Consider the following 22,562-nt stretch of genomic DNA (forward strand, 5'->3'; position numbering starts at 1 on the left):
GCACGGTGCAAACTCCATATTAAGATTATCGAAAGCACCCCTGGAAGAGAGTAAACCAGCCGGTGTTATTCGGTACAAGGCCGCCTACGGCTATCTGTCGACCTATACTTCTGAGTTCTGAAGCCTGTGCCCAACCTCTTCCGAATTATCGCCCTGTTGAGTTTTGATTTCTCCCGTCTGGCCAGAATCTCAATAATCTTTCGGAATGAGATCCGCTCTTTCAAGTTCTGCACAAAGTTTCGCTCGCCAGCTTATTTACATGAATGGTTCCTGGGTGGAGATAGTCGAGAACAGCCACCAAAACAGGGGACCAAGAGGCTTCAGGGACGAGACCATTTTGGCCTTCAGCGAAACGGCTTTCTTCGAGAATACCCATCGGCGCTACGTAGAACGGCTAACATGCAGTAGCAGCTCAGTAGGATCAAGGTAGGATTTTCCTTAAAGAATTCTAAAATTCACACAGGCAAGAGCTAGTTACGTAGTTTTCGGTTATTGTATACGGAGTACATTGCGGGCTCCAAATCCTTTATGCCGCGATCGGAACCCAGGCCCATACCAGTCGAGATCCGCGCTTAAAAGACTCTCTAAGGACACACTTGAATGTTGATAGCATTTTATTCTGGTTCCATTGTCTCCCAATGCACCACAGTTCGCGTTTCATCTGCTTTTAGAATAGTAACCCCAAACTTGCTGGTTAGAACCTCCTGGACTGTTGTTATCTGTCACTTTTCATCATAGTTATATCTCGGCTATGGTGACTGCCTGCAGGATTTAATGAAATATCAAAGGTTATAGCTATAGTGAGCTATTTTGCAGCAATTAGGAATTCACCCGGGGTGAATACATGGGTATCACTTTAAAAATTGGGCATATGCCAGAGCCTTTTGTCGGTATTTGCTGATGTCTGCCAGCCTTTGAGTTATTCGGGTGTATGCTTGTACCCGCCATATTGTCTTATTTTGTTATTTATTGCTTCCTTGAACCGGGAGTGGCGTTCGACTTACTTATGCCATCGAATTTCATGTTGCACGGAGTAACCCCATGGCCACTAGTTCTGTGTTGACGACCGTGGCATGCAATAGGGATCATCCGTTTGTGGTTCCCGTGATGCAAGGACAGCTGGGTCTAGAAGACCCATGCGGCTGCGTTTCTCATCTGAAATCGCCTGTGCTTCAGCGCGCCTTTCAATGTCTGCTAGCACATGTAGGGCAGACTTCGCAGTCTCAATAAGTTCCTCTTTTGAAAGCAGCAGTGTCTTCTCGTCATTGCGTCCCTCCATCATGGCAGCGTCGGTAGTATAGCAATGCGACTAGGATCTAGGGGCTTGCTTGATCTTTGACAGAGTAGCAGTGATCAGATAGACTCCTCAGCAGATCTTTCAGAGTGCACTACTTTCTGCTCTCGGATCATGCCAGGATGTCTGAGGACCTTTGTACAACTCGAACAATAGATGAGCCGCACCAGGGTCCGAAGACATCAGAGTGACGTTGTCCCCTCCAAATAGTGAGTCACTTGGCCTGAACTCGGACCCAGCTTTATAACAGAGGATCATACTGACAGCTCGTCTTACAGTTGCTTTTACCAGCATTGGCAGAAGAGGTAGCAGCAATAGCGTGGGCGAGTGGTTGATGATACCAATGCTTGTGTTTTCTTGCTGGGGCCGAGCATCCGACGGTTGAGGAGTTCCATAAACGATCCCAATTCTTCCTAAGAATATCATCATAGGGTTAAAGGCATATATATGACTCAAGACTAACTCTAAATCCTTTCATATTCCTCTCAAGTAGCTTCTATCATCCTATATTAAGCAGTATAAGCATTGATGGAGCCGCCATGTCATTTCAATTTATGGTTCATAGGCACGAGGGCCACGGGGGCCGGGAATGTGAGTTCCCAGCGCTTCTCTATCTGGAGGAGTTCGAACCATGTGCATACCCTAAATCATTCCTTCTGCACTGCTGCCCTGCCAGAGTTAAAAGGTGACATTGCACTCCACGGTTCGGGATCTCTGAAGAGCCGTGAGTCGTCCCGGCCCGGCAAAATGAAAAGCTGAATAACAGACTTTAGCTCGGAGTCATACTTAATGCGGTATAGCGCTGCGCTAAAGCTCTTTACCCTTTGGCGAAATGCTTAGTCATTTAGATGGTGTAATCACCAAGGTGTGATTGGTCAATTTAGCTGACATAAACCGGATTTGCCCGAAGTACGTTCCCGAGGTGTTGATCTCAAACGTCAAACTTGAAGTCGAATAGCGAATTGTGTGCTTCTTCAGCCCTGGTCTAGAAAGAACTGCGCTATTGCTGTGTGCATTGTGAGCCACTACATAGCTCCCAATTCGCAAGAAACATCGCTGACAACCTCGCTGTTCTTGTGACTGTCAAGGGGCTAAGCTTCAAACACTCACCATGGCCTCCCTTCGATCAACCTCTTCCCTCCTTCGCGCCGCCCGCCCTCTCTTCCGCCCTGCCGCCTTCTCTCGCACATATGCTACTGTCGAGTCCAAGTCCCCAGAGACCAGCAACCCAGCTTCTTCGCCGGAAGCCAAGAATAAAACTTTCCACATTTACAGATGGGATCCCGACCGACCTTCGGAAAAGCCGCGCATGCAAACGTATACCATTGACTTGAACAAAACCGGACCCATGATGTTGGATGCTCTTATTAGAATCAAGAACGAGGTCGACCCAACTTTGACTTTCCGAAGAAGCTGCAGAGAAGGTATTTGTGGTAGCTGTGCAATGAACATTGATGGTGTCAACACTTTGGCTTGCCTGTGTAAGGGGTCCTTGGCTTTCCTCAACAAGCGCTCTAGCCATAAACCAGGTTGCTGATATGCGATGAATTAGGCCGTATCCCCACGGACGCCGCCAAGGAGAGCAGGATCTATCCTCTTCCTCATACCTATGTTGTCAAAGACCTTGTTCCCGATATGACACATTTTTACAAGCAATACAAGTCCATTAAGCCTTATCTCCAGCGTGAGACCAAATCTCCTGACGTGTGTCTCTCTTACTCCTAGTCGCATTCCAGAGGAGGCCGCTAATTTAAACGAAATTTGCAGGGCAAGGAAATCCGTCAATCTCCGGCCGACCGTAAGAAGCTCGATGGCCTCTACGAGTGTATCCTCTGCGCTTGTTGTTCGACCTCCTGCCCATCTTACTGGTGGAACAGCGAAGAATACCTTGGTCCTGCTATCCTCCTTCAGTCCTACAGATGGCTTGTCGACTCCCGTGACGAGAAGACTGCAGAACGCCGTGCTGCTCTTGACAACAGCATGAGTGTCTATAGATGCCACACCATCATGAACTGCACGAGAACCTGTCCTAAGGGATTGAACCCTGGCAAGGCTATTGCCGAGATTAAGAAGCAGTTGGCATTCGCGTAATTGGGGGAACTTGTTAAGTGTATTATCTCTTTTGTTTTGAGTTTCAATCTATTATCATCGTACGGAGAGCCTGCATTTTATTTGTTTTGGATTATCCTTCTGTTCCTTCCGTCTCACTTTCCGATACATAGAGACGTGATGAAAGGGGAGCCGAGGGCTCGATTGCCCCAAGGGAAGCACATTCACTCGGAGAGTGGGTCTGTGAACGCGGCCCAAAAAGAACCTTTTGTTGCAATCGCTTGCCGTTCTGCCCACTGTACATATATGGTGATTGATTTCGCAAAATGTGGAAATGGATGAATCTAAAAGACCTGGAACAACCTATTATGGTTCTGTTCGCTTTCCGATGCTTCATTTTTCGTCCATCATAAATTCAGCCTTTCCTGTGGAATCAATCATATCCATGATCTTCTCGACTGCAGCCTGCATGGCATTTGTGACCTCCTCATGCAGCCTTGTAATAGGCAAACTCCCTGCTTTCTCCCTCATCACTTTCACATACTCATTATTCACGGCCCTATTAACATTAACCTTAGCCACCCCGCGCTCAATACACTTCTCAAAGATCTCCTTCGTAAATGGGTCAGCGCCGTGCAACACAAGTCCCACCCGTTCCCCCACCGCCTCATTAATCCTCTGCAACCGCTCATAATCCAGCTGCACGCCCCTCGGCCCATAATTGCCGTGAACATTCCCAAACGCCGGAGCCAACCAGTTAATCCCCGTCGCCACAAACTCCTCGCTCTCCTCCGGGGTCGTCAAGACACCTTCCAAATCCACCGTATCCTGCACGCCATCCTCTCCGCCTTCGATTCTTCCCGGCTCCGCCTCCGTCGCGATCCCACGAGCATTGCAATATGCCACCAGCTCACGCGTCAGTCGCAGATTCTCCTCCTTGGAGAAATGGCTCATGTCAACCATGATACTATCGAAGCCCGGTTCGTGGGTTTCCGATCGCGACAGGTCTGCGGCCCGCTTGATAATTTCTGGGTCTTGGGCGTGGTCTAGGTGTAGTGTGATGGGCACGCTGGCTGCTCGACATGCAGATGCGGCGGTGCGGACGAGGAGTGAGTCGGCATACTGGATGGCCCACGGGAAGAGAAGGATCATGGCTGGGGAGCGTTTGTGTTCGGCAGCACGGATGATGGCTAGGATGCCTTCAAGGTTGTAGACGCATATTGCGGGGATGGCGAAGGAGTGGGTACGTGCGAACGTAAGGAGAGGAAGGGCACGGTTGGATTTGAGAGATGGGTGAGGCATGCTGGGCGATGATTTTAGTGTAGGAGTATAGGCTCAGCTAGAATTAGGATGTACAAGCAGTGAGTCTTAGGAGTGAAACGGAGGCAGGTCGAAAGTGACCATTGGTGGATTTCGTCGTGCTGGAGGTCATGACCTTGAACAAGCGTGATGTGAGATCGGCTATATGGACTTATCTGAGGGGTAAATAAGTTGAACCGGAATTAACAATCATTCTTGCTTCTCCTCTATACTGAGTCTGTAGAACCATCTGAAGAGTTGTATTCCTGTTTTCTTCGCGGCCACAACGTTTCAGAATGGTAGAATTTGTGTTTGAGAACCCCAGCGGGATTGTGTAGATGGTGTTGCGTTGTCGCTTGATGCATTTCATGCTATGACGTATGCACGTACGGAGTAGACTGACCCCAAAATGATACCTATATTGTACTGCGTAGGTATCCTTTTTCTAGCCGTGGAAGTCGTGCCCGTTGCTTCAAGATATAAGGCTAGTACTCCGTATATCTATGCAATACACAACAGAATAGATTGTTCTGCCTTCTACGGAATAGTTAGGTCAGAATTTGACAATTTCTATCAATTTCTCCGGGAATCCCGAGGCAGTTCCTTGGTTAGCTCTTCGCTTAGCGACTTGCCAATTTTTCAGAAATAAACATGTAGCCGAGAAAGCCTAGAATACTTTCATCGAATTCTACGCGGATAATCGGAGATCGCCAATATTGGACGAATCTGTGCCCCCAAGCAAAGCAATGCAATGCATCCCTCATGGTCTTTCAAGAGACTTGGGGAGCAATCACCACTCTATTCTCCAAGATGTCTTTCTAGGTGGGCATTTGTGGACATACAAATCTCAAACCCCTATAAGTTTTGTTGTCCACAAACAATATCCAATCTGTCATACTAGCGCTCATACCGTTTTATCGACCATTAGAACCCTGCTGACAGAAAAATAGCCATAGAGAAAGAACACATCACTGACATTTCGGCGAGAGAAGAGGCTATATTTCACAGCACAAACGCAACTCATCTGCTTTCTGTCTTTCTTTTTTTTTTTTTACTTTTGCAGGCCCTAATCTTGACAGGGCAGCCTAGAATTCAAAAAGGTTGTAGAAACCGGGTGAATGGTGCCGGAGTGAACTTGCTCTCGCCTCATAGCGCCACTATTTAATCAGTACGTGCTCTTTATATATTGAGAAAAACATGAAGTTTCAAACTTCCAGCGGCAAATTTTGTTGCGTTGACTAGCCACTGCTGAGCGTATATTCGGTCCCTTCGAGTAAATGGTGGGATAGGATTCTTTTTTCAACTCGTTTCGTGGCTTTCGCAGTAGCTACCCCCTTTGTCACTCGGGAAGGCTTCGGTTTTCCTCGTCTTCCATAGCTTCCATAGTTAGCATGCTGGTCTGGGCTTCGCTTGGCTGAAGACAGGGCTCCTGTAAAAGAGTTAGCTATATGACCATAGTGAAGCCGACACCACCCTCTTAGCAATTGACCCGGTGCGTGACTCCAATCGTGATGTGATCACAAAAGGCTGAGATAGCTCGAAGATGTCGATGTTTGAGAGCTTCGTCAATGCATCCCGCACTAGCATCAGCAGCGGATCGCTTTTGGCGGGAAGCATAACTTGGCTTCTCTTGGCGCTTACATGAGGGTGCTTTCATTGGCGCCGCCGCCCAGCCCATCCGCACATCGGTGGGATGACGTGCAAAATGTCACCTGCAGCGAGCTCGCAGCGCGCGCCTAGCCCGATCTGGCTAGCGGTCATAAAAAACAGCTCGCAACCCCACCTCATCCATGAACCGCAACGTCGCCCGTTGATCAATTGAAAAGCGATGGCTGTGGAGTCCTACTCATGCCGCCCGAACCGAACCGGAATCGAATGGCGTGAAGGCAAAGACTTCAAGAAAAAGCGCGCATAGAAAGAGGAACTACGGAGTAGTTGCAGGCTTGAAATGAGTATGCGGATGCTACTCCCGGCCGAGCGTAGTTCTCCTCGGAGGAGCATATTGAGTGCAGCATCTGGATGGCTGGGAAGCCACAGCCGGCCACCGTCGGAAGGACATAACTAAGACAGAGACGCCAGCTTACATCATGCGGAGAACTGCATGCTGATTGCGATTGTCTCTTTTCGTACGTTTCCGCTCTGCATGCAACATGGCTCCGATGGGAGATGGAAAGGTGCCAGAATATTTCTTCTTTCGTCAAGTGGGCACTCATATTCCACTTTTATTTTTCTGGGTGCCAATATTAGAATATAAGTGGCGGCTAAACTTCAATTCATCAAAGGAAGCAGGTCATTCCGAGAAATCGCCATTTTTCTCGCTGTGATATGATTACTGGGAAGTTCATTATTATTGAGCCGCGGGCGTCAAAACTTTGGTGTAATTTTCATGTCACCAAAATTACCGTAATGTTCATTATCTTGCCGAAACATACATAACGCAAATCATGCGTGCACGAACATCACACACCTAGAATGCTGTTCTTGATCCAGATGCGGCTGTCTAACCTTTTAATTGCTTTTTTTTTTTTTACCCCTCAATTTATAGCAGAATGGAGAGACAACACCTAGCCAGTGTCTACAACAGCCCTGCTTTGCTGATACCTCTGTGATCTCGACGTTGTATGCTTCGGGTTGGTCGGCAGCGCTTGGGGAGTAGGAAAGTTTTGCGAGAATTCGATCGGACGGGAAATGGCAATACAATAATACGCCGGCGATTACCAGTACCTGACGACAGCCAAGCAAAATAGCTTTTGGGGACCCAAGCTCGTCCCTTGCTCTCGATCTTTTCTTCTCCAGCCTCTTCTCCTCTTCTTCTCTTCCACTCGCACGTCAGTTCGTCGCATCCTCATCGCTGTCTTTGACTCGTCCTACACCCAGCCTTCGACTTCCTCTCCACTCTTGAATCGACTCGATTCAATCGCTGCGTCCTTGTCAAACGAGATCTCATCTCGCTGCGCTGCACCGGTGTAAGTCTGTTCCTCCGCCCCAATCCGCCCTTGGCGTTTCTCCTCGGATATCGCTCCCACGAACGTTCAAGATTTTTTCCTCGACCGGACACAAACGTCTCCTCAGCTACTATTCTCAATTGAATTCATATTTTCCCCTATAGTTCTGTTGTTGAAGCTCTGTGGCCGCTGATAGCACTATAGCCGTCGCCCAGGAAGTCGACAGGTCCGTCTCTGACCGCCTTTTCATCGCATATCTGGTAAGCCGTCGACTTGTCCTTCTGCTAAGTAAAGCGCATCTCTTGATTTCCACCCCTTTTTTTGTGGTGATTCTCGCCCGCGCTCATAGAAAAGCGAAACAGGAACTATTCCATACTGATCTATACGTTGCCTAGCCAGCCTCGTTTCATCACATCTCACAATGGCCGCCATCAGCGCCTTGATCTCCCGCGATGAGATTTTTCATCAATTGGCAAAGCGTGACAACTTCGCCAGCAGGAACGCCGGTGTTATCGTCGTCTTCTGCATCGTCTTCATCGTCGCCGTCGGCCTCCTTGGACTTTTCATCCACCGCAAATGGCTGGCTCGCCGTGCTGCCCGCACCGGTGGTTAAATTGCCACATCTAGTGGTTCTGCTTGTGGGAAGGGGAGAGAGATGCAGGAATTCGTAGAGAGAGATTGGTGTGGAGTTGTCGATGTGATGCTGCGAAGGAACGGAGAATGGTTGACAAATGCTGCAGAGAAAGGATCGCTTTGCTGACGATTCTTTCTACCCATTGCCATCGCCGATTCTTTTTTTTAATTATATACCCAGGAAGCTGTTTTGACAAGTTCGTTCCCGAAGTACGCCCGGCTGCGTTCGAAAATCGAAATACCATTTATCGCAATATTTAGACGGGAAATAATATATACAATGTGGGTCTTTCATGGCATTTGTCTTTATTGAAGCTTCATACCATGGTGAACGCATCCGTGTTGGAACTCTTTTCCCAGCCCTCTGCTATCTGATCTAATTCGCGAAAGTGACACTCGCAGAACTGCGGCTGGTGTTCTCAATGGGAAAGCTCTTAAACAGTTGGGTAAATTGTGTATAGTTCCTTTAGCCGTCTTTTCTTTTGTGTCAGATATTTATTTGTGTTACGCCCGAAGTTACCATTGCTTTTGTTGGAGTCAGGATCGTGGAATACCTATTGCTTGCCTATTAGATCGGGAATCATCACAATAACTTCAACAAAAGAAAAGTTCACTTTTTTTTCACTACTCCTCAAATCATGCGATTGTCATATTAGACATTCAGACGCAACGGGGCTCCAAAATGGACTCCCATTCGAAATAATCGTAGATCGACTGCGCCCCGGACCCACTTGGAATTCACATCTCTTCAAATATACGGAGTATGGAGTACGGAGTACATAAAAGCCATTTGAGCTAAGACAGCCTTTTATTTCACCTCGCGTCATTGAATGCAAGCCACGGACTTATCCTCAATAAGCCTGGGTGGACACCCCACAGGTAAATACATTACCATATGGATAAAACAAGATGATATACTGGAGGCGTTGAGCTACGTTGCTCCTCACGCCCCTTACGCTTCTTCTTCTGTATCATCCGCCGCAAGCATTCCAGGTTGGTGCGCCCTCGTCCCATGTTCTCTACTTCTCTGAACTACGCGTGGTATTTGCCAAGGTATTTGGCGTGGAGACCCGCAATAAGAATTTGATGCACTCTAGCTCCGATCATCGTTCACGAATCCGTAGGTAGTACGGAGTACACACTGTGGTTTCCAGGCCTAAGTCTACCTTCCCAAAGGTCCTAGTCTCGGACTATGGTAATTGCGGCCTTTGGAATGAATTCGGGCTCAGAGAACGCTGTGAACTGTGCCATTTCAAGGCTATTGTTCCTTGTAGTGAACCAGCCAGTACGCACCCCCAGTAGTTAGGACCCTAATTGCATGTATAGTGGCATCCAATACTCTCACACATTGTGATAAAGGGAGTGGAAAAAATCACAGTACAATAGTTTCACATAATTTCGATAAGTGTTGAATTTCAGCAAACCCCTGGGTTCCTGTCGCATTAAGTGGTATGGGAATTATTAGCCTCAAATTAAGGAGAGTTGAATCTTGATATATCCCTGATAAAATGATAGGATGACTCTCAACAGATTCATATTAGATTTTCGTAAACCTGCCACGGCTGGCTGCTTGGAGGCCAAGCTAGGGAAATGGCTTGTCGCTGTTATATCAGATGTGGAGGGGATTAACGTGTCCGCTGATGCTAAGGCTTGAGTAAATACTGGCAATGCTCTGCAAGCTGTTGTAGCTAGTCAATGCAAACATGTTTGACATATAGATTAGCTACGCGAGCGAAGAAGCATTTGAAGGCCTCATGATGGAATTGAAAAATGGCGATCATAAGATCAAGCACAGGCAGGCTGACCCGGGAGAAGACAGGGAAATCCTCGTGACCAAGCAGCAACGTGATATGTGCGGGTGATAATCAACAAGCAGTGGATTGGAATGGCATGCTGCGACCAGAGAATGGATGTTGGAGTGCAAACCAGTAATTGTTCAAGAGACAGGGTGGTCGAGATGGCATGTACTTGGGAGCGGTGTTGTCGGGCCGGAAGAAGGGCGAGTCTGTGAGAAGTATCCCGATAGTGCAGATCAGGTTTAACATCCTCTTCTTGAGGGCCAAGGTTTCAAACCAGTTCATTTGAAAATCGAGAGCTATGTTTCTCCGATCATAGAAGATCTGGGTGACGATAGTGATCTTGAATTATGGCCCTGCTGATAAAATGTAGTGAGAAGAGGAATGAGGTTAAATCTGACATCCTGCAAGAGCTTGAACATAACGGGGGGGGAACGGCACAAGAGAATTTGAACTCTAGGTTGTACGCAGGTTCAGCTTTGGGTATGGAGTTTGGAGTTCTGTCGTTGTTGCTGTTGTTGACGGAGAAAACGGGGAGGATTCTGTTGCTGCTTTAGTTATACAGAGCGCGTGGAAAATGGCTCTCAAGGTGAGATGGTCCGAAATTCACTTAGTAGAGCTACAGGAAGTAGAGAAGTGTAGCGCAAGCATTGGGTATTCACTGGAGTCTGGAGAGCTTGAGGGAGGCCAGAGCAAACGAGGCAAACATCACAACAGAGCAAAACACCTTTTCCTTCGATCCGGCGCAAGATGTTACTTACACCAGGAAGTCAGCGATCCGTGGGGAGAATTTTTCTTAAAAAATGGAGCAGCCATATTTCCGAAAATTAGAGCCGGAATCGGAATTCCGTCATCCTAGTTATAATACACTCCAAGCTTTGACTGGGCGTCAGCGAAGATGTAGCTTCGTACCGTGCTTGTTGACATGACTTTTTCCAGCCTGGTCCAACTGTCGAATTGCTTTGCCCTGAGCTTTTCCTGCGATTAACTGGTTAGATATAACTGATATGCACCAGTTACTTCCCTGTGCGAAGCAGCACTGTTGACTGTCTCCACGAGGTCGGATCTAGCCTGCACTGGCCAGGGTTGTTTACCCGGGCGTGGTCTGATCCTTCAAAGTCAACTCGATGATTGATTCGATGAGAAATGCGCGAGCGCCCATGCCCCTCTGCCAAGCACTGCTTCAATGGCCAATTCTACGGAGTGGCTACGGGTGAGGAGAGGAAATGTTCAGCATGACTGTGACAAGGATCACGGCACCTCTTGTAATTTAAATCTGGGAAATGAGAGTTGCCCACATCAGTCATTCCTGGCTGGAACGATAGAGCTGTCAGCTTTCGAATTCCATGCACTCTCTATTCGGATATACCAGTGGCTCCTGATTGCGAATACCGCAGAGTATCCAATCCTCGATCCTCTAATACCCCTCACATCAGTACAAACAGTCACCTCACACGGAGCGTTACCTTCCCGAATTTATTTCTCTCCAGAACCCTAGAGTTGCTTCTCTCGCCATGCGCCTCGAACTACAACCCGTCACGGACACCGGCTTCGCCGAGGTGGTGGCCGGCATGTGGACATCTTTCGAAAATCCTTTTTCTGGCCTTCTGCGCGTTGTAGCACCGATATTAAACGATGACCGTGCGGCCAGCTTTGCAACCAATATACAGGTGCAGCTCGCGCAACATAAAGCGACGCAGCCAGAGAGCCACTGGATCAAAGTCGTCGATTTAGATGCGGGTGGTGAATTGGCGGGAGCGGCGCGATGGCTTGTGTATGAACGCGATCCTTTTAAGGAAGGCGAAGAGGTGGTGGCGGATTGGTGGCCGGAGGGCTCGATGGGGAGAGAGTTTGCGACGAAAACACTTCAGCAGCTGGATGCACCGAGGGGAAAGATGGCCAGAAGACCGCATTTATGTATGTTTTGGATACTTACGTGTCACCAGCCCTCCCCTGTTTTAATACGTTAAATTTCGCAAGCTTAAGAGAATACTATGTTTGCTGACTAAATATAGATCTAAATGTCGCATTCACCCTCCCTGCATATCGAAGACACGGGGTGGCCACAATGCTAGTTGACTGGGGCATCCAGAAGGCCGATTCGATGGGGCTGGAATGCTGGCTGGATGCGTCCGACTCCGGTCGACCGGTGTATGAGAAGAAAGGATTCATATACATTATGGATCAAGCCCTTGATCCTGACATGGACGAGAAGAAAATGTCGGCCGCTGAGAGGGAAGAATTGATGAGGTTGAGGGAAATGATGCCCCCGACTCATTTGAGCACTATGTGGAGGCCGAAGGGCGGAAAGTATAGCGAGGGAGCGACAGTGAAGCCGTGGGAAACGGCCTCCAATGAAGCATAAATTGGTATCATCCTGTCGTAGGGACCCCGTAGACAAGTTTAATTGCATTGGCGTTTTGATAAGAGCCTTGCCCCACTAGATATGTGGCACAAGCCGCGTTTGTGAAATGTCATTGTTCTCTACAGCCTTGCTTTTACATATCTAGTATGAAGAATATGCTATGGACTTGGGACCTGACCGCCATGGCGATGCGTAATCCTCCCCGTATCTGAGTGGTGATACTGACCAGCGAGGTCACAAAGGCTGCGGCAGTGTTGATACTATCTTGAAAAGGATATCTACATGGCCAAGTACGAGGTACAGAGGGGCGAGTGCGGCGCACAAAGTCCCTCATCGTTAACCAGCCCTAACCCTCGCCGTGGTAAATCATGGGGGCAAAGGATTCTTGACCGATCCGTCTACTTCCCGGCGCCACTGATCAGTAAAAAAAAAATTCATAATTTTACCTAGTTAATTTGCACAGCCGAATACCGAGGAATACACTCTGTTAAGTAGTTTATGGAGAAAAACAGGCTCGTCACTGAGTTCGCACGCCGATGTCCGTAACCCTCGCCGCTGGCTAACCCCAAGCGGCACTGCATCGGCGCAATGGACACCTTGCGATCACTCCAAACTGCAAGCTTGGTTAACTAGCGCTTGGGCTTTAACTACCATACAAAATAGAGTGCGGTCGACTAACAACCGGCTCCACGACACTGCATTCCGGCAGGTTTTCCACCCGAGCAAATACATAGGCGCTGGCGAGATTCCGCAACAGCAGCCATCGCATCCACAAATACCAACAAGGTGAGTATCGGGTCCTATGGAATTGATGGCGGATTCAGGTTCCACCCTCTTCTTGTATCTTGGAGCTAGAACTTCTAATTGAGCATAAATGAAATCAGATAAGACACCCGTTGTTGGTACTTCGTACGTGCGTTTCTTGATCCTGGGTAACTAGCTAACTATCGCACGAAAACGGTCTCAAGTTAGGACCCGAGCCTTCTAAAAATACCCAACTTCTTGAGCGGTATAAACTAGCCCGTAGCTAGGCATCATACGTTGATGCTATCACACTGATGGTTCTCCATTTGTCCCTGAGCCGGAGATGGACTCCGTAATCAAGGATCGGACGAAGGGTGATGCACCGTTTTAATGCTCGGGCCCGTTCGCAGAGATGTTTGTAACTAAGCCTGCACCTGTTAACCTTTTGGGGTTTAGCACCGCAGCCTAGCCAAGTCAACAGAATCAAGCCAGACAACGAGCGCGATTCTTCTTTTCCAGTTCTTCATGCATACCTTTTTCGACATTCGGAGTATTTCACCAGAGGTTCTGGTTCGTTCTCCTATTGGTTCGGGCTTTACCTCGTGTGTTGCTCATCTTCATGTTAATACTTCGCTTTTGGCGCGATGAAGAGAGCATGTTGATTGCAATCCTGCCCGCGGCGGCACCACCTTTTCTGACCGTGTTTCAGCCTAGCTGAGATTGTGATTTCTCTTGGCTGTGCATTGCAAAAAGCACAGCATCTCTACGTTTGTCACTTTTGCTTCGAGCAGGGCCCAGTTCGGACCATTTTCCAAGCTCAGAGGCCTGCGGCACGACCACGGTGGCCCTACGCCCCCGCATCCATGGACCGGGCCAACTGTTTCACACAGCCTCGCTCCCTGTTGAACAGGGACTGCCAGGATGAAATGCGAATAAGAGAAATCTTCTATATGTCGTTGGCCATCGGATTCGTTTTCGGGTTTTTGCTTCGGATACTTCGGGTTGTGGACCTCGAGAATCACCGCTGCCAAGGAAGGGTAAACATCATCGTGTCCCGACAGAGAAAATTCATCCAGCAAAGCTGCATCATGATTTGATAGCTGGTTGAGGTGATGATATCGCACGTACAAGCATTCCATAGTAACAACATCTACATGATTAAGTTAGGTGGGACAAAGCTGAATCCATATTGGACTATTTAACCTGCGCGATTTCTTTGCCTGTCCTTTGTTCAGTATATTTTGACTCCTGAACCATGTGCTGGAGCATTCTTTTACAAGCCGTTATAGTTTGGATTACTTGAGTCCCTTTCTTGCACCTGAATTCCCTTTTATTTGCCTTTCCGGCCTTCGACAAGGCTCTGCCTGTCTTGATATCCCCCTATTTTCTAAGGTCCGGCAAATTTGAATGTTCATATAGCTACATATATTTACCTAGATCTCGAGGGGACCCCGACATCTAACCGGCAAAATGGAGTCTTCCTGGGACTGTACTCTAGAAACCTGCCCGATTGAATATGCCGTGTTTGGCTACCGTCCGTCGCTTCCAGCAAATATCATTTTCACCGCTCTCTTCGGCCTCTGTGCGCTCACCCAGGTGGCTGAAATGGGCATATTTCGAAGCTATACGTTCTCCATACCTGTTATACTCGGCGGTATATGTGAAGTGGTGGGATACGTGGGGCGTATATTGCTCTACGATAATCCCTTTAGTCAGGATGCCTTTCTTATACAAATATGTTGCCTCACAATCGCACCTGCATTCTATTCAGCCGCGATATATTTCTGCATTGCGGATATTGTTAAACTGCTTGGGCCTGAAGCGTCCCGACTGAAGCCACACCACTACGCTTGGATATTCATACCATGCGACGTGATCAGTTTGATTCTACAGGGTGCCGGAGGAGGGATCGCCAGCGTAGCATCCCAAGAGAACGAAGACCCCACCACTGGGACGAATGTTATGGTCGCCGGGCTGGTATTTCAAGTCTTCAGCCTTCTCATGTTCATTCTTCTCACCTTGGAGTTCCTCTGGCGGGTTCGAAACAAGCGACCAAAGAGCATTAGCGACGAAAGTATTAAGGAGAAATCGTCATCGAGGCATCAGAAATTCCTGCTTTTTGGAATTCCGTTTGCTCTTGCTATCCTGTGCATCTTTATTCGATGCGCGTTCCGTGTCGCAGAATTGAGCAACGGCTGGACTGGCGAACTGATCAAACACGAAGATACCTTTATCGCGTTAGAAGGAGCGTAAGTTCTTTCACCTAAACCTGAATCCCTTCCGGACGACAACTGATATAGATATTCTCCAGGATGATTGCGGTTTCCGCGGTTGCGCTTAACATTTCACATCCAAAACTCCTTTCGTCCTAGGCGTCGTGTGTTGTTTGCGGGCTTGGAAAATTGGTTTTGTAGCTTTTGCGCTTGACTAGCATGAATGGAATTATGCATACCTGGAGAAAATATAATGAGATGCATCGGTACGAATTTCGAATAGTTTTTCATACGAAAATTCAAAAAGGATGGTAATAATGGCGTTATGGAATGCATGATCTGGACGCTCTAATAATTGCTGGCAATGGCGCTTTTTGTTTTATATATAGTTGGATGCTTATGCAGACACGATAACTTGCAAGGCCCGGACCTTGCTGACTCAGCCATAGCGTCACCTCGGGAAGGCCAGACAACTTCAGATGATGCGGAGACTTCTGAAAGAACAATGAAAACTGTGCCTATTACTCCATATCCGTGCATGCTGACAGTTTACCCCATAGGACATAAAGGAATTGTTTCCTGTCCACATGGTGGAATTAAGTTTTACGGAGCAGGATCGCGCGTGTCTGAATCCTTGTGGCCGTAGTTAAGCCCTTCTCCGTGTTGGCCGAACTGGAGCGTTCCATTCCTCTCAGTGAGCTTGTGTCCGAGTTCCCACAGCAGCCATGGCGACTCGACCAACATCGCGTCTATTTGTCCTGACCGGCATGGTTGTCTTTTTTATATTGACAATCACATTCTTCCGACAACCAGCTCCACTGAGCCCTAAACTTCGGGCTCCGGGCCACCTGGGCAAGTCCTTACCGAGCGTTGATGTATCAGACCGAATGTTGGAGGGGAATATAGTCATGCCCCAATTGGGCAATGCGACTGCTAAGTAAGGACTTTCTCGCGGCTCAATTAATCCTCGTCGCCGATGCTGCGGTTCGAACTCGAGGCTGATGGGAATCCCCCATTTTTTGTTTGCTTGCTAGAGCCGAACTTGGACGCGCATCTTGGAGATTGTTGCATACAATGATGGCTAGGTTTCCAGAAAGTCCGTCGAAAGAGGAGCAGGATGCGTTGCGATCATATATCTATCTATTTGCGAGGTTATATCCATGGTGTGTGGGGTTTTCCTTTTTACGGAGTACGAATAGTGATGGGCCCGATGCTGATGTTATTGACCGTTTCCAATCAGTGGTGAATGCGCCGAACATTTTCAGCAACACTTGAAAAAGTTCCCACCTCAGGTATCCTCTCGCAATGCTGCTGCCGGATGGGCGTGCCATGTCCACAATGAAGTCAACAAGATGTTGAAGAAAGACGAGTTTGATTGCACAAAGTTGGGAGATTTTTACGACTGTGGCTGTAGCGACAAGCATGAAGATGAAGGGAAGCCGAAGCAGAAAGGAGAAATACCAGCAGGTAGATTGAATCAATTGACGAACCTTGGACGGGAGTTTAACACTGACGCGCTGCTGCCAGTTGAAATCAGTGCTGAGCCGTAGGTGTACCCAGTCTTTTTGCGAATCAGTGAAAGTGAACGAATGCTCATTGATTATAGGCAAACAAATGGATAAATGAATCCTCTTGTCCTTTTTTTCTTGTACTTTTAACGAGATGTATCACCATTACGGCATCCGTAATTTAGGGTTGGGCAGGACATTTGAAACCAGGCTACGCAAGGAGCTGGAACCGTTTTGTCTCAAATACGGGCGGGAAGAGTTGTATTCGGATCGTTGCTCTAATTTAAGAGACTGGAATGAGCGTGAGGAAATGGCATTGTGTGGTCAGGTTGTTGGATATAGTCGACATGGCCACTGATCCCAATATCCGGTTCACATCCGGCAGACACTACTGCAACATGATTAGTATCAGGAATGACACTCCCAAGAACGGTGTTTTTCGGAACCGAATGTCAAGGAAACGATAATGCAAATACTCAAAAACTTTGAGACTTGGAGATGACGGATGGTGTTATAATATGTATCCTTGGCTATGGAAGCAGCGTTACTTTGCAAGTCCTGAGTATTAATGCGCCACGTCGCAACTGAGCGGAGGGCAATGATCACCATAGATAACTCAATATTGGCCTGGAACAGCTCTCCATTCATGTTTCATTGACTGTTGGTTAGTGGTGGCTTTGCGACGCAGTAAAAGAGGCCAGTCCAGGGTCCACTGGCACTACTATGCTTGAGCACAAGAGCTTAATGTTTCAACAGTCTAACCAGTCTTCTTAAGCTCCTTCAAGCTGGCGTTTTGTGCGCCCGACAAATGGAAATCCTCGCCCGGGAAACGGGGGGCTGACAGGCTGTGCATGGGCAAGCTGGGAGCATTTCTGGCGACGCCAAGTAGGGACACTCGGATTGTAGTTTCACAAAACACCTTTAGATATATAAAGTGCCACAATGAGAGTCTAGGTGCTTTGGACAGAGCTTCGATCCTTGTTGCACTTTGCATGAAAAGTGTACACACTGTTGATAACTTAACCGCCGCAGCGGTTCTGTGGCTCAAGACCTGGGAGTTTTCATGATCGGTTGTAAAATAACTGCCTGGTGGCGCACGGGTAAGATGCATCCAACTCGATGTCACTGGAATGCAATGATGGTGGTCTCCCGATCCACCCTTCATCGTGCAAAGCTTTCGACAACAAAACTGAGCTCGCAGGCGTTGCTCGAGGCGCGTGACGGCATGTGATGAAGAAATTTGCATCAAGAACAAGGTTTTATTCCCCCCTTTTCCAGGACAGAGCTGCGGGCGCAGAAATCAAGTGCGGATGATGAGTTCGTGACCCGCAGCCACAGTTGGTTTGATAATGCAAAAACATAATCACCTGAGCATCGCATGCTGACTCGCCAAGAAAAGCTGCATCTAAGCGCCCGGGCGCTGAGGGAATGAGAACTTCGCACCACTGCTCACTCTTACGGAGTACTCCGTACATTTTTGATATTTGTCCAAATCCTCAAACGCAGGACATGCTTGAAGTGTGAGTTGCCCTGGGTGCTCCACAGAAAGGTGATTGGACAAATGGGCGGGTTATCCGACGCATGAATGGTCAGAAACCGGCCCCGGGAGGCTGTCTTGACTGCCCAACCAACAGCCCAATGGCACCACCCCCCCTTGCAGCCGACATTGCTGCAGCAACGCGTCTTCTGACCCTGGCCGGCTGAGTTCCCAACACCCTACACAAAAGCGGAATGGCCCGGTATCATGATCTGTGGGGGATCGAGGGTGGAGTCAGAACACCAATATTTCCTGGATTTCGAGGACAAGAGTGCAGGCGACGCAGCGGGAAGTTGTCGAAAGGCGGACGTCGTGGCTGGGAGGGATCTTGTAGCATTTCAAAAGGGCGACGGAGCATGCAGCATCGAAAGTTGGGGGAGAGAAAGGTCAGCAGACCTGCATGAGTCGTCTCATTCCATTATCCCTCGCATTTTTGGATACTCCGACGAGTCTTCTGAGGCGACGATCCTTGAATAAACATGTACTCCGTGGTTGTCGAGAGCATTATACTTCGTGCTGTATGGTAGTATTTAACGACTGTCGCACCCATACTCCGTACTGTAGCAGATATCCCCTCGTCAGCCGTGCTTAATCTCTCTTCGCAGGAGCCGAAGCAACAGGACTGAAACTCCTGAAGATTGCTGGGCGGATTATCGTGAAATCGAGCGATACGAAGATTGGTGCTCGACTTGCGACGTGATAGGCTGCGGGCCGGCATTCCCTGTGGCTAAGATTAGTGCAGGACCTCCGGGGTTGATCAAGTCCAGGCGCCAAAAGGCGTTGCAAGGGCAGTGAGGAGAAGCAAAAAGAAGCACAGAGATCAGAGGCGAGGAGGGCTGTGGGAGGTCCTGTTTATTTTTATAATTTTTTTTTTATTTATCGTGGCCTCCCCATCCTTATCGACTCTTATCGTGTCACTTTTGCGCTTGTTACTCCCGTCCTTTGCATTGTTTGGTCGCCCTGTTCTAAAAAAGTTTTGTTGTTAGGCAGCTTTTCGTCTTCACTTTTTTTCTCACCCTTCCCGCCTCACACTTTAATTTCCCAAACCCATTCTCTTCTCTCACCGTCATTACACTCCTCGACCACTGACAGGGCGCTTCTGGGATCCTCTATCCCCACCTGCGTCGCATCCAGCACCTCAAGGAGCCCAAGAAGGTGAAGTCGCCCTGTCGTGTCGGGTGTATATCCCCTCTGACTCTCTTTCACCATGGTGTCCTTTCAATGCGAGGTGAGTTTCGTCCCCATTCCGCGTCGATTTCTCTTACCGAATCGCCGGAGTTACGCAATGACTCATGCTAACGTGGCATTTCTTCCACTTGTTGGCTGCAGGCCTGTGGTGATGTCTTCACCAAGAAGAAGCTCGACCCTCACCGGGGCCAGTGTCGCGGCGCGACTTTTTCCTGCCTCGATTGCATGGTGCACTTCAAGGGCACGGAATACAGATCGCACACGGTACGTTATATGCCTGTCCGCTCAAGACATCATTCCCGCACTTCTGCGGCTGCTGCCTGGTTGTTTCTTTTGTGCCTTTTGCCCGCGCGTGTAGTTCTCGCGTTACCCTGCATACCGTGGGGACCAATGGATTTTTTTGGCCGAGTATCGATCGGTCCTGTTGCGCATGGGTGGGGACCCGGTTCCTGTTAAGCATGCGCTGGCAGGGCCGGATGATTCGCGTGCCCTACACACGAACAGGCCCCCCATCGCAACATTGCATCTCGTGATTTGCTTGAATGCTATGGTTGCATATCCCAGCTAGATGTTATTGGGCAGTGTTGGATAATACCCTGCGCCGACAGGATGCGGGGATAATTGCTTTGCTTTTTTGGATTCTATTCATTTTGATGTTTTATGAAATATCATGACGGAGAACAAAAACTAATTGACGGCGGCCTGCCTGGTCGTTCGATGTCTTGACAGTCATGTATGTCTGAAGCCCAAAAATACCAGGGTGCTTTATACAAAGAGAAGCCTGCCAAAGGTCAGAAACGCAAGAAAACCGTGACCATTGCCGATACCGTAGCAGCAAAAGGCTCTCGTAATCCTTATGTCGAAGACGCTCCGGACGTCGATGATATCAGACCACCTCAAAATGAAGCCCCTCCCCCTCCCCCTGCCCCGAGTCCTCCGCCTGCGACCGCATCCCTGCCACCCGCTGCCTCATCGAAGAAGGAAGAGAAGAAAGACGAATCTTTGAACGTGTTTGAATTTCTAGTCCCTGAGGATGGTCGCAATGCGTCTAAGGTCTCCTTGGGAGGAACAAAGGAGCAGATGAAGATGGTCAAGGACGCACCAAAGCTTTTTGATGTACCCAAGGAGCTTGCACGCCTTACAGATGGTCGGGAGGATGACGAATCTGTCTACGATGTTGCATACGAGGAAAATGGCTTCTCGTATGGTGCCGGTCCCATTCCTCCTGCTCCATACAACCAACCATCGAATATATCCATGGAGTTTTTGACGCCCGTCCCCGGATATAAGAGCAAAGGTCGATCTAAGAAGGACTATCCGCCTTCTCTAGAGCTTAATCGAACAAACAGCGATAAGAAGAGAAAGCGAACAAATCCAGAACACATGGTCACCCCGGCAAACCAGACCAAGTTCGAAGATGACATCTCGATGGAGGATGCTCCTTCAAGCATGGTGGTCAATGCGCCGACTCCGGCTCTTAACCACTCAGGCCTTACTGGAGGTTTAAGCCGGATGACCACGAGGTATTCACAGAGCCCAGATTCGCCCGATTACAGGAGTGACCGTGAATATCTAAATGGAGACCGTTATCCCCATCCTGTATCACCGATCAAGCGAACTCGCCGGGCAACCAGAGATCCAAATGACGAAAATGGTCTTGGAATTTCCGTCAAAGGCCGTTCAGGTAAGCTTATGTCAATACTGGGTGGCAGCACCACCGGTATTACCGCCATAGGAGGCATTAGTAACGATCCGACTTTAAAAGCTATCGTTCGTACCCGTCGGCGCAGCACACCTGACGGCGAAAAGGAGCAAGTCATCCATGTTCGTAAACAAAAGCGTCACCGTGTTCGGCAACCTGAAACCGTGAAAACCTCCAAATCAAAGCATAGGACGAACGATATTCCGGCTGCGAATGATGAGGGTGAGTGGGATGATTTCGAGGATGAACGGCCGCGACGACTCAAAGCAATCGAGTATAAGCGGCAGACCGACTCTGAGGACCGGTCGCGTTCTCCGCGTCAGGGGTCTACGTCCAAACCCAAGGAAGATAACCAAATCGTTATTTACAACCATGGCAAAGATGAGTCCGAAGACCTTGACTTGCTTAAGCGCGAAAAGGCCAATGTCTTTTTATCGCTTGTGAACAAGGGCCCTGAAAGCGAGCGAGGCTGCTCGATTCATAAGATTCTAAAACGTTTCCACCGTGATAAGTCTGCCTCCCTGGGTTCGGAAGAGCAAGAATCGAAGGAAGGTGGAGAGCGGGGGAGAGGTCGAGGTCGGCGAAGGAATCGAGGGCTTGACAAGGAGAAGAAAGATGAGGAAGAACAGGATTTGTGGAGGATGTTGAGGTTGAAGAAAAACGACAGGGGAGAAGTGGTCGTCTTTTTGCAGCCGAATACTTGATTTACCTTTTTTTTTCCTTTTTCCCCCCCCCTCTGGAGCGATTCCTCCTTTCGATTCGATGCAAATGTAGTGTCTTGTACTTTTTAAGCATGTGCACTTATTTGATTAATTTTTTTTGGGATCCTCTCTTAATTTCTTGGACTGCTCCGTCCCCTTAATAGTCTCCTTCGGGGTTGGTGGTTTCTATCACTGGGCTTCTTGGGTCCTAGTATTGTTTGCTGTTGTATAAAATGAGGCGTACGGAGTAGAGCTGTAGTTAGTTATAAGTACCACTTCTATGCATGGCGTGAGATTTTTGTTTTCCTAGTTTCTCAAACCCACCCATCGCTGCTTCGAGCTCGTTCGAAACCCCTTCAGTCTTCACAACCCTCGTGGCTGATACGGATATGGATCTACATTTGTAGTTAAGCAAGTTAACTGTTTTCCTTGACTTAATTCAAATGCAGGCGGCATACGGAGTACCGATGCAGGGACGGAATCTAGAAAAGAGATCAACTCCTCTCGCGAGACCTTGGCCACTTAAAGGTACGGAAGGTTGGAAGCATGAATGATTGAGTCACACAGTCTGGCCCTTGCAAACGTCAC

The 22,562-nt window shown here is 48.5% G+C and overlaps 10 protein-coding genes across 11 annotated transcripts; 7 read left to right on the forward strand and 3 right to left on the reverse strand.

Annotated features, from left to right (window-relative positions):
- Positions 1 to 598: 598 nt before the first annotated feature.
- On the reverse strand, positions 599 to 1,833 carry CIMG_12979 (uncharacterized protein). The gene is made up of 2 exons (XM_004445212.1): positions 1,005 to 1,833; positions 599 to 953 (listed from the first exon to the last, which is right to left on the reverse strand). The coding sequence occupies exon 1, from the start codon at positions 1,721 to 1,723 to the stop codon at positions 1,379 to 1,381; it is 345 nt and encodes a 114-aa protein (XP_004445269.1). The 5' UTR covers positions 1,724 to 1,833; the 3' UTR covers positions 599 to 953; positions 1,005 to 1,378.
- A 417-nt stretch (positions 1,834 to 2,250) lies between these two features.
- CIMG_05754 (succinate dehydrogenase [ubiquinone] iron-sulfur subunit, mitochondrial) lies at positions 2,251 to 3,720 on the forward strand. The gene is made up of 3 exons (XM_001241857.2): positions 2,251 to 2,775; positions 2,847 to 2,998; positions 3,062 to 3,720. The coding sequence occupies exons 1-3, from the start codon at positions 2,406 to 2,408 to the stop codon at positions 3,383 to 3,385; spliced, it is 846 nt and encodes a 281-aa protein (XP_001241858.1). The 5' UTR covers positions 2,251 to 2,405; the 3' UTR covers positions 3,386 to 3,720.
- CIMG_05755 (ketose-bisphosphate aldolase) lies at positions 3,271 to 4,883 on the reverse strand. Its single transcript, XM_001241858.2, has 2 exons — positions 4,819 to 4,883; positions 3,271 to 4,695 (listed from the first exon to the last, which is right to left on the reverse strand). Exon 2 carries the CDS (start codon positions 4,643 to 4,645, stop codon positions 3,737 to 3,739), a length of 909 nt encoding a protein of 302 aa, XP_001241859.1. The 5' UTR covers positions 4,646 to 4,695; positions 4,819 to 4,883; the 3' UTR covers positions 3,271 to 3,736.
- A 2,334-nt stretch (positions 4,884 to 7,217) lies between these two features.
- CIMG_05756 (uncharacterized protein) lies at positions 7,218 to 8,843 on the forward strand. The gene is made up of 3 exons (XM_001241859.2): positions 7,218 to 7,608; positions 7,792 to 7,847; positions 7,983 to 8,843. Exon 3 carries the CDS (start codon positions 8,040 to 8,042, stop codon positions 8,256 to 8,258), a length of 219 nt encoding a protein of 72 aa, XP_001241860.2. The 5' UTR covers positions 7,218 to 7,608; positions 7,792 to 7,847; positions 7,983 to 8,039; the 3' UTR covers positions 8,259 to 8,843.
- A 2,143-nt stretch (positions 8,844 to 10,986) lies between these two features.
- CIMG_11604 (GNAT family acetyltransferase) lies at positions 10,987 to 12,518 on the forward strand. Its single transcript, XM_001241860.2, has 2 exons — positions 10,987 to 11,933; positions 12,032 to 12,518. The coding sequence occupies exons 1-2, from the start codon at positions 11,531 to 11,533 to the stop codon at positions 12,379 to 12,381; spliced, it is 753 nt and encodes a 250-aa protein (XP_001241861.2). The 5' UTR covers positions 10,987 to 11,530; the 3' UTR covers positions 12,382 to 12,518.
- A 1,855-nt stretch (positions 12,519 to 14,373) lies between these two features.
- On the forward strand, positions 14,374 to 15,850 carry CIMG_05758 (parasitic phase-specific protein PSP-1). The gene is made up of 2 exons (XM_001241861.2): positions 14,374 to 15,374; positions 15,437 to 15,850. The coding sequence occupies exons 1-2, from the start codon at positions 14,596 to 14,598 to the stop codon at positions 15,495 to 15,497; spliced, it is 840 nt and encodes a 279-aa protein (XP_001241862.1). The 5' UTR covers positions 14,374 to 14,595; the 3' UTR covers positions 15,498 to 15,850.
- A 213-nt stretch (positions 15,851 to 16,063) lies between these two features.
- On the forward strand, positions 16,064 to 17,482 carry CIMG_05759 (FAD dependent sulfhydryl oxidase Erv2; the record flags this gene model as incomplete). Its single annotated transcript, XM_001241862.2, has 4 exons — positions 16,064 to 16,275; positions 16,373 to 16,501; positions 16,579 to 16,884; positions 16,945 to 17,482. 4 exons carry the CDS (start codon positions 16,064 to 16,066, stop codon positions 16,958 to 16,960), a joined length of 663 nt encoding a protein of 220 aa, XP_001241863.1. The 3' UTR covers positions 16,961 to 17,482.
- Positions 17,352 to 18,365, reverse strand: CIMG_05760 (uncharacterized protein). Its single transcript, XM_001241863.2, has one exon. It carries the CDS (start codon positions 18,090 to 18,092, stop codon positions 17,604 to 17,606), a length of 489 nt encoding a protein of 162 aa, XP_001241864.2. The 5' UTR covers positions 18,093 to 18,365; the 3' UTR covers positions 17,352 to 17,603.
- On the forward strand, positions 17,940 to 19,127 carry CIMG_11607 (uncharacterized protein). The gene is made up of 2 exons (XM_012358615.1): positions 17,940 to 18,163; positions 18,246 to 19,127. Exon 2 carries the CDS (start codon positions 18,591 to 18,593, stop codon positions 18,858 to 18,860), a length of 270 nt encoding a protein of 89 aa, XP_012214038.1. The 5' UTR covers positions 17,940 to 18,163; positions 18,246 to 18,590; the 3' UTR covers positions 18,861 to 19,127.
- Positions 19,128 to 19,338: 211 nt separating this feature from the next.
- CIMG_11609 lies at positions 19,339 to 22,275 on the forward strand. Of its 2 annotated transcripts, XM_004445214.1 has the most exons (4): positions 19,339 to 19,611; positions 19,713 to 19,835; positions 20,301 to 21,255; positions 21,337 to 22,275. In XM_004445214.1, exons 1-4 carry the CDS (start codon positions 19,591 to 19,593, stop codon positions 21,975 to 21,977), a joined length of 1,740 nt encoding a protein of 579 aa, XP_004445271.1. In that variant the 5' UTR covers positions 19,339 to 19,590; the 3' UTR covers positions 21,978 to 22,275. The 2 variants fall into 2 exon arrangements, with proteins under 2 accessions (XP_004445271.1, XP_004445270.1); XM_004445213.1 differs by having other exon boundaries at positions 20,301 to 22,275.
- Positions 22,276 to 22,562: the final 287 nt, after the last annotated feature.

This window comes from Coccidioides immitis (genome assembly GCF_000149335.2).
Source record: "Coccidioides immitis RS genomic scaffold supercont3.2, whole genome shotgun sequence".
Classification (NCBI taxonomy): Eukaryota; Fungi; Ascomycota; class Eurotiomycetes; order Onygenales; family Onygenaceae; genus Coccidioides; species Coccidioides immitis.